At 50.2% G+C, this 13,754-nt stretch overlaps 1 protein-coding gene across 1 annotated transcript; it reads right to left on the reverse strand.

Annotated features, from left to right (window-relative positions):
• Positions 1-2,300: 2,300 nt before the first annotated feature.
• On the reverse strand, positions 2,301-10,038 carry LOC144125420 (uncharacterized). The gene is made up of 4 exons (XM_077658790.1): positions 9,918-10,038; positions 7,703-8,158; positions 3,943-5,606; positions 2,301-3,840 (listed from the first exon to the last, which is right to left on the reverse strand). The coding sequence occupies exons 2-3, from the start codon at positions 8,087-8,089 to the stop codon at positions 5,310-5,312; spliced, it is 684 nt and encodes a 227-aa protein (XP_077514916.1). The 5' UTR covers positions 8,090-8,158; positions 9,918-10,038; the 3' UTR covers positions 2,301-3,840; positions 3,943-5,309.
• Between the last annotated feature and the right edge of the window lie 3,716 nt (positions 10,039-13,754).

Below are 13,754 nucleotides of genomic sequence, written 5' to 3' on the forward strand. Positions count from 1 at the left end.
TTGCTGCCATCTCTGACCAAGTGGTAACCAGCGCGATTTATGCTCTGATATACCCTCTTCGACGCTAAGTTGCAGAGTTAAATTGCCGGATAAGAAAAATTCACAGGGACACCTAAATACATTATGTGTTGGCGATCCGATAGCATTATGCTATCGGATCGCCTATCGGAGCAGCCGTTGATGTCTTTACCAGTGGTGACGTCACATCCGGTCCGGTGACGTCCCTTTCCCCAGCCAGTGGGAATTATCGGGTATAGTGGCGTCACTACCCTCCTACCAATAAGGAATTTCATGACTGACGACACATTTTTTCACCGATGAGGAAATACTATCACATTCAAAACAAGATCGGGCACTGACCTACTCTCACCATGTCTGCGTGTTGGCTTTGTAACAAGTTGCGATAAGGATTGAGTAGTGATTCAGTTTAAAAGCTGCTCGCACTTCACACTTCGCAGACGCGTTTGTGCCTCATTGACACTATCTTCCAACCACAGAGACAAAATAAATTCGAAAACAGACAACATGCTCACTGCGACCTTTAGCGGAATCAAAATCATTATACCTAGTTAAAACTGTTCACCAAGAAGCATTTCGCCAAGGATCGATGGAAGCCGGTGCGCTCGCGGGCAGCCCTTTTGTGCACACCTTCAACATCCCCCCAGCTACGTCACGGCCACCGGCGTTAAAATGTGTCCCGCACTCGTCTGCACAACCAGCGGGCGTGCTCCTAACGACCTCAGCGGGAAACTATCAGACCATGAATTGCCGGCCTTTTGTCTCTTCGTGTTTCTTCCCGTGCGATGACTTCAAGCGCAAGAAACTGGTCCGGACCACTCGGCCCAGATGCTAACGGTCGCCCGTGGGCGGACGGCCGCACCGTAAGGACGTGGTCGAGACGTCTGCGGAGAAGAAGGCAGGGTCACTCCGCTGACCCCTGGCACATATCGCCGCCGCCGAGACCGGCCCTGGCGTGGGCTTGTTCCCCCCCCCCCCCCCCCCCTTTCTTGTGTATACTACGCGCGTACGTGTGTACGGGGCTTACTTACACGCGGGTGAGTCAGCGGCTACGCAGCGCACGTGGCCTTGGGCGTGTGCCGCTGACGAGCGCCTTGTCACTGCGTACGCGGCTTTCCTCGCTGAAGGTGCAATGTGGCTGCGTGGGGCCAGTTTCATTCAAGGCTCGCAAGGATGGAGGCGCGTGGGTGTACCGCAGTTTCCGGTGTGCGCCACACACTTCTCAAGCAGCCGGCAGAGTCAGAAGGAACACAGGGATATACGCTAGAAAAACTAGTTTCGTCGCTTCCTGTTGATGGAGCAACGTCCTGGCATTAAAATCGTCAACAAAGGAACACTGGTTTTAGCTACGCCTTTCCCTCCTGCCTTTCGTGCTGTTCCGTTCCAAGATGGACTACGCCATGTTACCAGCATATTTACTGTTGAAGGAGTAGTTGCACGAAAACCACATTAGGAGACCACAGAGAGCAAACTCAAGAAGGAAAGAGGGCGGTTAACCACAAGAACATTAGGAAAGTGAGTACGAGATAAACGCTTGTTTTGCTCGTCTGACTGGCGCATGGGGCGTTTACGTGTAACACGCTGGCATTGGTGCAGGTTTGGCGGCCGTCCATTAAAGCCAGAGAGCTCTGCAAATGTTCGGCAATTATGGAAATTGCTGCCGGTTAACTTCATTCCTTGTGCTTTAGGTCATTAAAATAGCGGCAAGTCGGAAAGAGGTAGTACTAGCCGCTAATTCGCGTCCTACTTAGGTTAGGCCTAATAGTAATTTTTTTAACTTTGCGTTTAATGTGAAATGACGATAATGGTTTTGCTATGCACTTTGACGTTGGTTTTTACATCCGATGGCTGTGCCGGGAGACGAACGTTCTTTGTGGTCTCGCGATGTCATGTTACCATTAGAGTGACGCTGATTTTCGTTACTAGGGTTAATTCTGTGGTACATTAGAACAGCAACACAAAAACAAAGTGAACAAGAGTCCTTGAGACAGGAAGCAATAGCGCCTACAAAGACGAATACAACGTAAAACCAACGCAGAGAAAGCGCGAACTTCATCTCACGAGGAATAAAAACGTACTCGGGAAGAACACAATAGAACCGATTGTTGCGATTTAAAACACTTTATTCCCAACGCAATGTCGCGCTGTTGGCCGCACACTGATTGATGATGTTTACAGCTGACACGTGCACCCATATTTTCATTGAAAAGGAAGAGTGTATGCATTGACGCATGTAGGAAAATTAATGACAGAGAAGCGCGTAGGAATAAGTTATACAGAGCTTTTTATGTTTGTTTTCACAGCCTTCAGCTCTCATAAGGGTCAAGTGGTAACACGATAATTTAACCACAGAAAGCTAAGAAACGTGACGAGGCAAAGCATGCAGCATGTGTAGGCAATAACGACTACAGTAGGCAAGAAATTTATCTGCACTGTATGTATCATATGTTACTGAAAGATGTAAATAAAGAACATCATCGTCTTGCAAGCAGGAGAACTCAGTGTAAGGAAAGTATGAAAGAAGGAGGCACAGGAAAGCACTGATCATAGACAAGAAACACTGTCGAAAAACACAACAAAATATTTCCTGTCGTCACAAGAGATCATTAGTAGTGTTCTGGGACATGAACCTGCATTACCGGCTTGGTTTAGTTTGGTTTACGGGGTTTAACGTCCCAAAGGGACTCAGGCTATGAGGGAAGCCACACAGTGGAGGGCTCCGGATAACTTCGACTACCTGGGGTTCTTTAACGTGCACTGACATCGCACAAAAACCTGCAGTACCAACAAAACTTTCTGTGGCATTTAGCTCTCTTGTTGTACCGACACAACTGCTGAAGATTACTACAGGGCTACATAAAAAACGCAATACTACAGAAAAATCTGTCATTACGACAAGACGGCAAAATATTTTCTGGTATTTTGGGCACGATTCTGGCGTTAATTATTTTATTTTTTTGACTTAGAAAAACGGCGATAATCGCCGATGGGTCAGCGCGCCGCGCTACCAGAATAAAGCTAAGGAAATTCACAGGCTGAATCAGGCTGCATCACGGAATCTGGAAGCATGTTCTATTATTTTATCGCACTAGGTAAGAAATTCTGTTTAAAGTACAATTTTCTTCGCTGTTTCACTGTCCCTTCAATAGTGATAAAAATGCAACAACATAAGACATGCACGCTGTGAAGAGCAATAAATTAAAAAAATATTGTCGATAAATACTTAAATCTGCTCTCAAATCTGAGTGCGGGCAAAAACGCTGATATTAACGGCTTGTTTTTCTTTTCGCTCATTTTATGAAAGATTAGTTGTGCATGCTAGCGCTCACATGTGACGCCACTAGGGCTTCTTCGATCCGGTCCACACCAAATCCAACAAATATTTCTTTTTCAGTTTTGAACAGACGTGGCCTCAAAAACCAGTTTGGGAGTTTTGCGCCTGAAAATGAAAAGTATGAACAGAACTATTAAATGTTTCAACATTTATACGTAAATATATTCTGATGCCAGGAAAAGTACGTTTCGGCAGACTACGAAACGTTAGCAACGAAATGTTATGCCGTTGTTTTTTGAAATGGATAAAACTGAAGTGTTTTACAGTACAGTTCTATGAGCAACTAGAGAAAATCGTGTGTGATGCGGACAGGGAGTGATAAATATGCATCTCTACATTTTCAGAATGACGACAGCGCACGCTATAGTGGTTAATCCTGGGACTCATCAAGTATAAGTCGATAAAGTAACAAGCAAGCGCTTATATATGTGTGGAGACAGATTTAGCAACAATATTTCCCAGCGATCCTTTTCTAATAAGCTGTACAGCTCTTCTCGATAAAATTTAAGCAGTGCTAACTTTTAGGACGAATACACAGAAGACATGACAGGACGGGATGCATAACCAACTAGCCCCGCAACGTGTTTTACTAAGCTCTTCTCGAACTCCGGACTTAGTTCAAAATCCTTTCGATTCCTTAACTGAGAGAAAAGACGGAAGTGCCACCACTTCTCAGTGCACAGTATCTGTCAAAAATAAGCAAGCCACTTCGCGTTTGACCCCCAGCTAATTTCGTCCCCTGATATGAGGTTCCCTTGAGGCAGTCGCAGTTCCTTGCGCAAAGCAAATACACAAATAAAATTAAGAGTTAAAACAACGTACGCCACTGCAGTCCCAGTGCAGAGCCCGGAAAGTGGTGACCAAGCCAGTTGCGAGGTTCCATGGCCTATTTTTTTTTTTATAGCGAGAGCTACACTGGGCTACCAGTCGAGCATTCGCAGTGGCTGGGAGAGACCAGTTGTGCGCATGCGCCGTTACCATGGCAACCGGAGAGGAGCAGGAGGTTTGGCGTGCGCTTCGCCGTCGCCGAGGTCGTGCGCCCGCTCTATCACACGAACCACGCCTCGCATGCGCAGCATTGCGTATAAAAGGCGGAGATGTAATGGGTGTCTGTATCACAACGTTTGACATGTGTGCACAGAAGGAGAGCCCAGCCGCTGCTAAACGGCGGTATAGACAAGAGAACATTAACTCTTCCGATCCTGAGGTTGTCGCCTGGCACTTGGCGGCTCAACAAGGAGAGAATTAGCGTAAGAAGGCGAAGAGAGCAGCGGAGACGCCCGAACAGAGAGAGGAACGCCTTGCCAAACGGAGATGCCAGGCTGAATAGCGTAATAGACGGCGCATAGCCGCCAAGATGGAGCCCAATGTCTCTCATTGCTAAACATACAGTGACAAGCTCAGCCCGGGAAACGTACCTCTCGATACGTATATCCTGGCATAGCCGAGCTAAGCCACTACCAATTTTTTGACAAAGATTGCAGAGCCTAAGTCAGCTTTGCCTGTGTAAAAGCCAGAAAATAAAACCTCAGATCAGACAGCAGCCCATGTTTTCCGGGAAATGTGGCTGGTAGGTTGCTGTGCCTCCCCAGTTGCGCGCAAGCTTAGCCGCTAGAACATAGAGCAGCTGCCGTGATGTGTCGCTTCCTTTGCAGAGCTGCACACCACTGAAGCGCTGTGCACCAGAGCGACGCAAACTGTACCTGCACAGCGCTGCTATGCTTCGGTAGTTTGATCACGTGTTTCTCCGCAAATTAATAGAGTTATAACTCAACAACTACCGATTCACACACTCGGCCTGAACTCATAATCTACGATCACTCTATTGAAACAGGACCTCTTGGCGTTTTTTCAGGGTGCTCAGACACCCTGAGGCATCCCAGACAGGAACAGGAACGATCGCGCCCGCGTTATAAGCGCAGGGCCGGCGCCCATGCAGTGGAGTGGGGGCGGCGGTCTAAGGAGCCGCCCCCGGATACGGCGCAGGGGGCCGTGGCCGTTGAACCAGCGCTGCGGCTGCGCCCGGCGCCAGTTCGTAGGCGTCCGCGACGACGGCGGCTGGTCTGCGCGCTTGACGCGACGACGTGACGGAGGCGGGAGACTGCGGAGGCGTGCCCGCCGCGACCCAGGGCGCCTCCGCATTCGCGGCGAAGCAGCAGCTGCCACTGCCGGTGCTGGTTGTGGTGGTGTTGTCCGGGCTGGCAATGGCGCGTGGACTCAGCCGCAGCTGGCCGGCGATCAGGTTGACCGTCGCCTGCGTAGAAAAAAAAAATATTGGTTTGTTTTGTTTTTTGGAGTTTAACGTTCCAAAGCGGCTCAAGCTATGAGGGACTCCGTAGTGAAGGGCTCTGGAAATGTCGACCACCCGCGGTTCTTTAACGTGCACTGACATCGCACAGTACACGGGCCTCTAGAATTTCGCCTCCATCGAAATTCGGCCGCCGCGGCCTCTCTATGTGTGGTGTCTCGTAAAGGATTCCTAAAGCGGGTAGAGCGGCTGTTATCTACCCGCTTAACAGACGGTTCCCCACTACATATCAGATCACAAAACGACAACGACCGCTACGGGAAGACATTCTCCACTGCTGTGGTGAGTCTCATCAAGAGTAGCACACATTTTCTGATTCTAAACTTGCGTTACAAACTTTTTACCGCAAGGCCTCGGCCGTATTCAGCCGTGTACGTCACTGCGCTGCATTCGTCTGCGCAAGACACCCGTATTGTGTTCCAGTAATATGTTTCGGCTCGGGACACTGCGGGCTGCATGGAAATGAGCATGATGATGCAGAAGCAAACAGCGCCCTCAGCAGCGGTGTATACGAACAGTATAGGGGGGTTTTCGAGGCCGGGCGCCACCTGCCTTCTCTCCGGTTTTATGAGCAGTGCGGCAGCGAAGCAATGCACATAACTATATATACACTCGACATTCTGAGCGTTCACACAAACCCGACAACTTCGTGTCGAGCAGATTTGTCGGGATGAGCGGCCGTTGAATCAGGCCGAGTCACGCCCCCCCCCCCCCCCCCCCCCCCCCCCTCCAGATGTGTTTAATCCCTTTCACGCCTGGATAAAGGATGACCTGTAAAAGAGAACAGCAGCATGAACCGGTTTACAAATCGCGTGGCGTCTCCGAGGTTGCACCGCCACTGGCTTGAGTGGCAAGCACCGCGTTCACGTCTTGCTCAGCCCGACGCATGACTCGAACCGCTAGCGTCTGGTTCATGTAAATGAAGCAATAGAAGTCTTCAAAGGGAGGATCCAACCATAATCTTTACCAATATTTTTTTTATATATGTACTGCAGAAGAGAAGAAACAAACGAAAAGAAAAGGACATCGTCCTCGCGTGCTCGTCCGTTCTTTGTTGTATTTAGAAAATGCATCTAAGCTACCCACCCTTTTAACTTTACCACTGCGCGCGTGGCATTCAGAGTAACCAAGCAAGTCTCCAACAAATACTGAGATTTGGGCTCACTTTCACGTGGTGGTACCCGCATGTGTTCTCCCTTTCCCCTTCCCCTTCACAGAGTATTTACATGGCCAGATAACGATATTCCTCAGACCTACCTCTCTGCCTTTCTCTCTAAACAGACCTCTTCCTGAACTTCGAGATCAGCTGCATCTTTTTTTTCTTTCCTGAGACGGTGACAACTGGTGCCCCGCTTGTTAGAAATCCGTGATGTTAACGCGCACGACTGAACCGCATTCGCTTGTAGGCACGCACGTCTGCGATACAGCAACAATTCGATAAAGGTATGCATGCACATATTTCTTGCCTGCTTTTCTCAAAGCATGTACTCCGCGCGCAAAGCCCCCTCTGAAGTTCTGATTTACTACCGCGTCGAAGACGTTTAGAGTCCGCGCGGAAGAGACGCAAACATGTAAGCAAAAAGAAGTTACGGTATAGCTTCCACAGCGTTACGCCTTGCTCGTCACCCTCCTCTCGCCCACATATTATTGGCTTTCTACTCTATTTCCAGTAGTGAAAAAGGTATACGGAAATAAAACTTCGGTTCAACCCCCGCTAACCTTTCTATACAGTGCTCATGTACTGTTTACGTGTGCTGCGTAAGGGTAGCTTGTGTGAAAGAGCGTCACGCCTATGTGCTTGGTTAGCACGGGTTGGCGTCGAACACCCCATTGTTCCAAACATTTCGCCCCACAGAAGCCGGGCACCAGGTTAGAGGAAAGCTCGTGCCCATCGGAAAACCGGTGTGGGTATACCCGGCCTCACTGGGGACCGAATCCCGCACCTCCCACATGTGAGGCGAATACTGAAACCACTGTAGACATGCCGTTGCGGTCGCATCAGTCACGTGCAAATGATCATACAGAGCGCAAGGCATACCGACCTGGGAAAGTCCCCTGGATAGATGTCGGGCGAACACAGCAGCTTCCATGGGTCGGCCCTGGCGCAGCGTCTCGGCCAGGGCACCGATGTAGTTCTTGGCCAGCCTCAGGGTTTCGATCTTGGACAGGCGGGGCACCGCGGCGCCCTGTTGCGGCAGCGGCTGTTGCAGGTCGCGGCACGGCAGGCAGCCCAGAGGCACGCGCCGTCGAAGCGTGTCCAGCGCCGCGTTGAGGCCGTGCATGCGCTGGCGTTCGCGCGCGTTGGCCTTGTGGCGGCGCTGGCGGAACTTGGACAGGCGCGGCGAAGAGGAGTCGCACGGCGAAGACAGAGACGTCCCGGCGCAAGGCGCGGTGCGGGAGCTGTCGGGAGGCACCGGACACTTGCGCATCACGGTGCAGCCTCGCTCTGCACCTTCCGCAGGAGCCCTACTCGAACGCTCGGGTGCAACGGCGGTGCACTGGAAGAGTAGCGGGTACGCTTTTGTTGGCTTTACAAGTCATCAGCGTTGAAAACGCACGCATTGCACGAAACGCAAATAGTTTCGATAACACGCCCGCGACGTTTTCGACGTTATCCTCATCACGCAGCTTGACCGGGCGCAATGACTGTTTACTTATGACTTCCCTTTCAAAACGACTCCGCGCTTATCAAGGAGCAGGTAAGTTGTCACTTGTAACGTAAGGCGAACACGACCACGAAAGGGAATGAAAACGAGGCAGATTTCTGGAGTTTATTTTAGCGCGCTATCACTATAAATGGGTCACCAGTGAAAAAGCAGTTATGTCCAGGTGGAGCACGGAGTGACTCGGATAAGCTCGGAGAAGCGTCGCGCCAGCTACAGCCAATGCAGCCAATGGGAGGAGGGCGTAGCGCCAGCTGCATCAGAGTGGAGAGGGATGAAAAGAAGAGCCCCAACGTGAGTCACCCGATCCAGTGGATATAAGGAGGCGGCAAGCCGAAGCTGAGTGACGAAGATAACTTCGTTAAACGGGATTCGGAAACAGATAAAGAGCGAGAAACGCGATAAAGGAGAGGCGTATGATAAGTCGCCGGAAGAACGTGCAGTAGAGAGGCGACTACAAGTGGCTTCAGAGACCGCTGAACAGCGGGAACGACGATTCGAAATGCAAAGAGCAGCTCGATCACGAGGCTTATCGCGATAGTAAATCCGATGAACGCGACTACAAGATAATCGGGCGCAACTCGAATTTTTAAGCTTATGAAGAAACTAAAGAAAGATAAACGAAGCTAAACAACGGCAAACATGCTAGCGCACCTAAGTTGCATTTATCATAACCAGGTAAATAGGTGGCGAATTTTTTCGGACGTTTAAAGTCCCGAAGTTACAAATCGAAGGACGTCGTAGCGGAGGGCTCGGGATAAATTTAGGCCATCTGGGTTTATTTAACGTGCACTGACATCACATAGTACACAGGCGTTTGCTTTCGCCTCCACTGAAATGCGGCCTCTGCGGCAGGGATTCGATCCTGCTGCCTTGGCTTCAGCAGTTGAGGCACTGCAACGAGTTGGAGAAGCGGTCGATGAGGAAAATAGGGTACAATAAACGGTAGTTCTTTTCGGAGTATTTCGCATCACTTGGCATCGACAGTAGAAATTTGGGCACAGGCAGGGGCCCAACTTTTTTTTGCACAGACAAGCACTAGGCCCAAAAGACGTTGTCCTTGATGCACTCTGCAGTTACATATTTTGGCGTTGTTAGCTGTCGCATTATTCTGGATAGAATATAATTTAGCAAATGCTCGGCTCGGCACTGATTTACCAGTCAAGATTCCCTGCTAGAACCGGTCAAAGTGCACGTGCAGGTGGTTCATTTGCAGAAAAGAACCCTTCCAGAGAAGGAGGGGAGGAGTTCTGACAGGGTTCAAGCTCCTGGGAGGTGCCACAACAACAAAGCTACATAACGTACACGTCATGTGCCTTGCCGGCGAAATAAGTTCCCCGAGAGATGATAATGACGACAGAATTTTTTTCTTCAGTGTGTCCTTGTTACATTCGCTTATTTGACAGCAATATAGATACTAACATGCGCTTACAAAGACGTTACTCTGAGAAGCTTGCGTCATTGGCAAACATTTTGTTCCCGAACTGGTGCCGAACAGCGCCATTGCTAGACTTCCAGCGAATATCTGCTCAGATGCGTTGCTAGCATTGCAGCGACAGACAACTCTGAATGTGTCAGTGCGAAAGTGTCTCACCTGCGGTCAGCTTCCCCGGGGTGGCGTTCAAGCGCCTCGCGTGGGACTCAGCCGCGAGTTGACCCCTTGCACCCAACCCAGTTGTAGCGTTCCCAGACGGACTGAACTGCCCCGGCTGGAGTGCGCACTGCGGTGGCTACCGCTCCCGAGCTCACCTTTATGGGCCCCTTATCAGTATCTCTCGGACTACGGCAACACCTTTCCCCCTCCTCCCTGCATCCCTTCCCACCTCTCCAGCTAACCTTTATTTCCCTGTTCTTCCCCTCTCTTCCCGTGCACACATGCTCTCGTACCAAGTACCTTTTTATTTCTTTGTTTTCTTTCCCCCATACAGCGCCATGTTGCTTCGCATCCTCCAATGGGGATACCGCGCGCTCGTGCAGCGACGCCGCGAGCGCTTGCACGGCGCCGAGCTGGCATCGCGCAAAAGTAATTACTCCGAGCGCCGCTTTGCCGATACCTGGAATATGTAGGAAAATTTTGCGCTTCAAGCACCGTCCAGGGTGCGAGACGGGGAGAGAGCGAGAGAGAAGGCGACAGGCGCTTGTTATTTCGCACCCGCGGCAGCCCCGTACGAGCTCCGTCGGTACGGCATGCAAGCAGGCAGCGCTTGTTTACCTTGGCAGGCATGCGGCCCGCGTCTCTGGCCGGTGCGCGCGCGGGACTGATCTCTGTGGAGTTTAATGGGCTAAGATTGGTAATTGGAGGCGATGCAGCGTAATAGGCGCGCCTGTCTGCCCGCCCGCGGCGTGCTTCCTATCTGCCGAAGGAAGAGGCTCGCTGGCACAATCGATAGAGATAGCGGCCGCCGCGGTGGCCGTTCATCTTCCCGCATGCGCGCACACGCAACGGAGGCGCCTGTGCCGGGCGCGATCCGCGGGATTAATGCGCCGCGCTGCTCGCCCCGGGGCCTGCCAAGGAGGTGCGCCTGGGTTATGCAAATGCGCCCGCCTCCTCCGTCTTTATCGGCGGCAATATATTTCAGCCGCCAAGTGCGAACTCACATTCCGCCCCCTCTTTTCTCTTTTCCGACGTGTCTTAAGCGCGCGCGGCTTAAGCCACCTCCTTTTCTTTATTTCTCAAGGAGGCTGAAGATAGAGCAGTAGAGGGGAGCGTGTCGTGGTTCGTAGGTTTTGTTAATAAGGGTCGGGACTATCAAGAAAGTGCACTGAAGGCCCTGAAACAGCTGCGCAGCTGCGCCGGTGGCTAATGCAGCATGGACAACATGAGTAGTTCGGATCGGTTTTCTGCAGCACACTGTACAAACACACACAAGCCGGACGGAGTGAGAAGTGACACTGGCACCGATTGGGCACCTCTTAGCTATCGCGATGGCCTGTCACCAAGCTAGGGTGGTATGTACGTCATTTAGTGTGATTCAGGCAGTTAATCCGTTATTCGGCCAGCCAACACGCCACACAGCTCCTGCAACTTGTTCCGTAAGCACGCGACTGTAATAGTCTTTGCTTGGTGTAAGCGTATCATGGTGCCTATAATCGATGACGTGGATCTGTTTTCATGACATTGTGGTTAATACAATTAAACCGTGGTTAGCCTCCTTGTATCTGCCACCCCCTGCGATGTCACGCTAGCAAGCCCAAGGGGATTAACCAGTCATAATAAAACTGCGCGAAGAAGACAAAACAAGAAGAGGCACGAACAGGAACACAGAAAGCGCAGTGTGTGTTCCTGTTCCTTGTGCGTTCCTGCTCGTGCCTCTTCTTGTTGTCCTGTCTTCTTTGCGCAGTTTTATTATGACTGATTACAAGAACCAGCTAGCCCAACTTCACGCCTTACTTGGGATTAACCACGACGTCATGATAACCGGTCGATGCCATTGGGTGGAGGTGCTCTTTCGAGGGGCATCTGTCGCTTTCTTCTTGAATTGCATGCATCCGACCATAGCTTGGAAGCATGTGACATGTGAGTGTTCCTTGGCCGTCTTTCAAGTTTCGGCGCATGCTATACTTCCGCAACAATGCCGCTCACCCTTTCAAATTGCTGTCGCCCTATTGCACGCAATTTTTATTTTGGTTCATTATATCGTTCCGCCTCTTCACAAGTGCATTTTCCATATTAGGCTCGTGTAACGGAAAGCGTGCTTCACCGCAAGCACAACAATTATGCGGGAAAGCTGCAACGCCGCAGCCACGGTGGCTCGATGGTCATTGCTTTTTGCTGCTATGCACGAAGTAGCGGAATCGAATTCCGGCCGCGGCTGTCGCATTTCGGTGGCAACGGAATGCAAAACTGTTCATGTACTGTGCAATGTCAGTGCACTTAAAGAACTCGAGTTAATCGAAATTATTACGGAGCCAACTAAGGCACGTCTGACTCTTCCCACCCCCCCTCCCCCTTTCCTTACACTCCTTCCTTAATCTCTTCCCTCACGGTGCGTTTGCGATGTCCACAGTGTACATCGAGAAGTATGACAGTGACTGCACCTTTCTTTTCCTAAAAAAAAAAAATCAATTTTCAATTTTGCTACTCACAGTTTACTGCTTTGTTCTCAGACTATTCCAGTAAACGATACGAAGCTTGAGAATCTTGTTCCATTATTGGGTGGCCTGCTTCCCAAAACCTGATAGGCCCTCAGAGCGGGGACAAGTTGGCTGGATCTACCCGTTCACAATTTATGGATTATGTTTGGGCCACATAGTTCGCTTTTCGGCCTCGTAGTGAAGCACTGACGGTGCCCATTAAAGTCTAAGTCCGTGAAGGGTAAAGTGAATCCCTGTCCTTGCCTTTCAAGATCTTTTAGTCTTTTTGGGGTGCCGTAAGGGCCCGACTATGCCGACCAAAACCGCAGAGTTTGGCCCTGAAACTTTCGACCAAGGCTGTACCTCTTTCTCTCTCCCTTCCTTTCATATTCACTTGTGCTGCATTTGACTTCTGCAGAAAGCATTTCAGGAAAAATCGTAGATATACTCGCTGATAAAGCGCCTAACGCACAGTGCATGACTGCAGCACCCCTTCAGTGGTACCTCCGCGAAGAGCCTAGCATTAGAGGATAGGATAGGATGGATAGGACAGGACGAAGATGCAAGTACATTGCGACGTTGCAGATATGGCGAGCCGATTGTGATCATACACTGCAATGATGGAGTAACTCACTGTTCACGGCGAGCCGCCAGCGACCACCCAGCACACGAGGTGATGGATTAGTCGTTGTCTAAAGGGATTCGAAATGCACATTTTAGCAATTACCACCTCGTCTTGATTAACCCGGGAGAATTACAGACTTTCGAAAGACAAAAGCGTGAAGTCAGGATAGTTCACCCATTACAATTGGCGCAAAGAAACTGGGGACACTTCATCGCTAATTACGTCAACAAAGCAATAACATAGCCATTCCCCACACTCTAAACATGAATTAGCCTACATAGGAGTAAAAAGAGAGTAAGCTGCCCGCTGACACATTCCCTTTTAAGGTCAGGGTATGCTAGATATAGGGTAGATTAGCCATCACTAAAAATAAGGAATAACTTACGGCTGGCAACGGTAACAAATTCCCTCATCAAAACATGCGAAGTTCAAGCACTTACGATTTCAACCGAGCTTTTAGTCTCTATTTGCTACCCTCAAGACTTCTGGCGCCGTGTTTAAAAGCCCCCTCCCATTGCTAACTGCATCAAGTTACTATGCTTTGCAGTGAAAATATGCCTCCATTGCCAAGAGTAGCATTTCACCTATATAATGACCGAAATGAACCTACTCTGGAACTTCGGAAGCATATCCTGCCCCTACAAGGTGCGCAAGCTGCTAGCATTTCTGTGCTAGATCTCACTTGTCGGACAATTAGGGGGCCCACAATCTTTGCCACACGCCTATACACGC

Source organism: Amblyomma americanum, chromosome 3, assembly GCF_052857255.1.
Source record: "Amblyomma americanum isolate KBUSLIRL-KWMA chromosome 3, ASM5285725v1, whole genome shotgun sequence".
Classification (NCBI taxonomy): Eukaryota; Metazoa; Arthropoda; class Arachnida; order Ixodida; family Ixodidae; genus Amblyomma; species Amblyomma americanum.

Coding starts and splice junctions, on each gene's coding strand:
- LOC144125420 (XM_077658790.1), bottom strand. CDS start 8,089: ATGCGCAAGTGTCCGGTGCCTCCCGACAGCTCCCGCACCGCGCCTTGC. Junction 5,607..7,702: donor TATCCAGGGGACTTTCCCAG/GTCGGTATGCCT, acceptor TTTTCTACGCAG/GCGACGGTCAACCTGATCGC.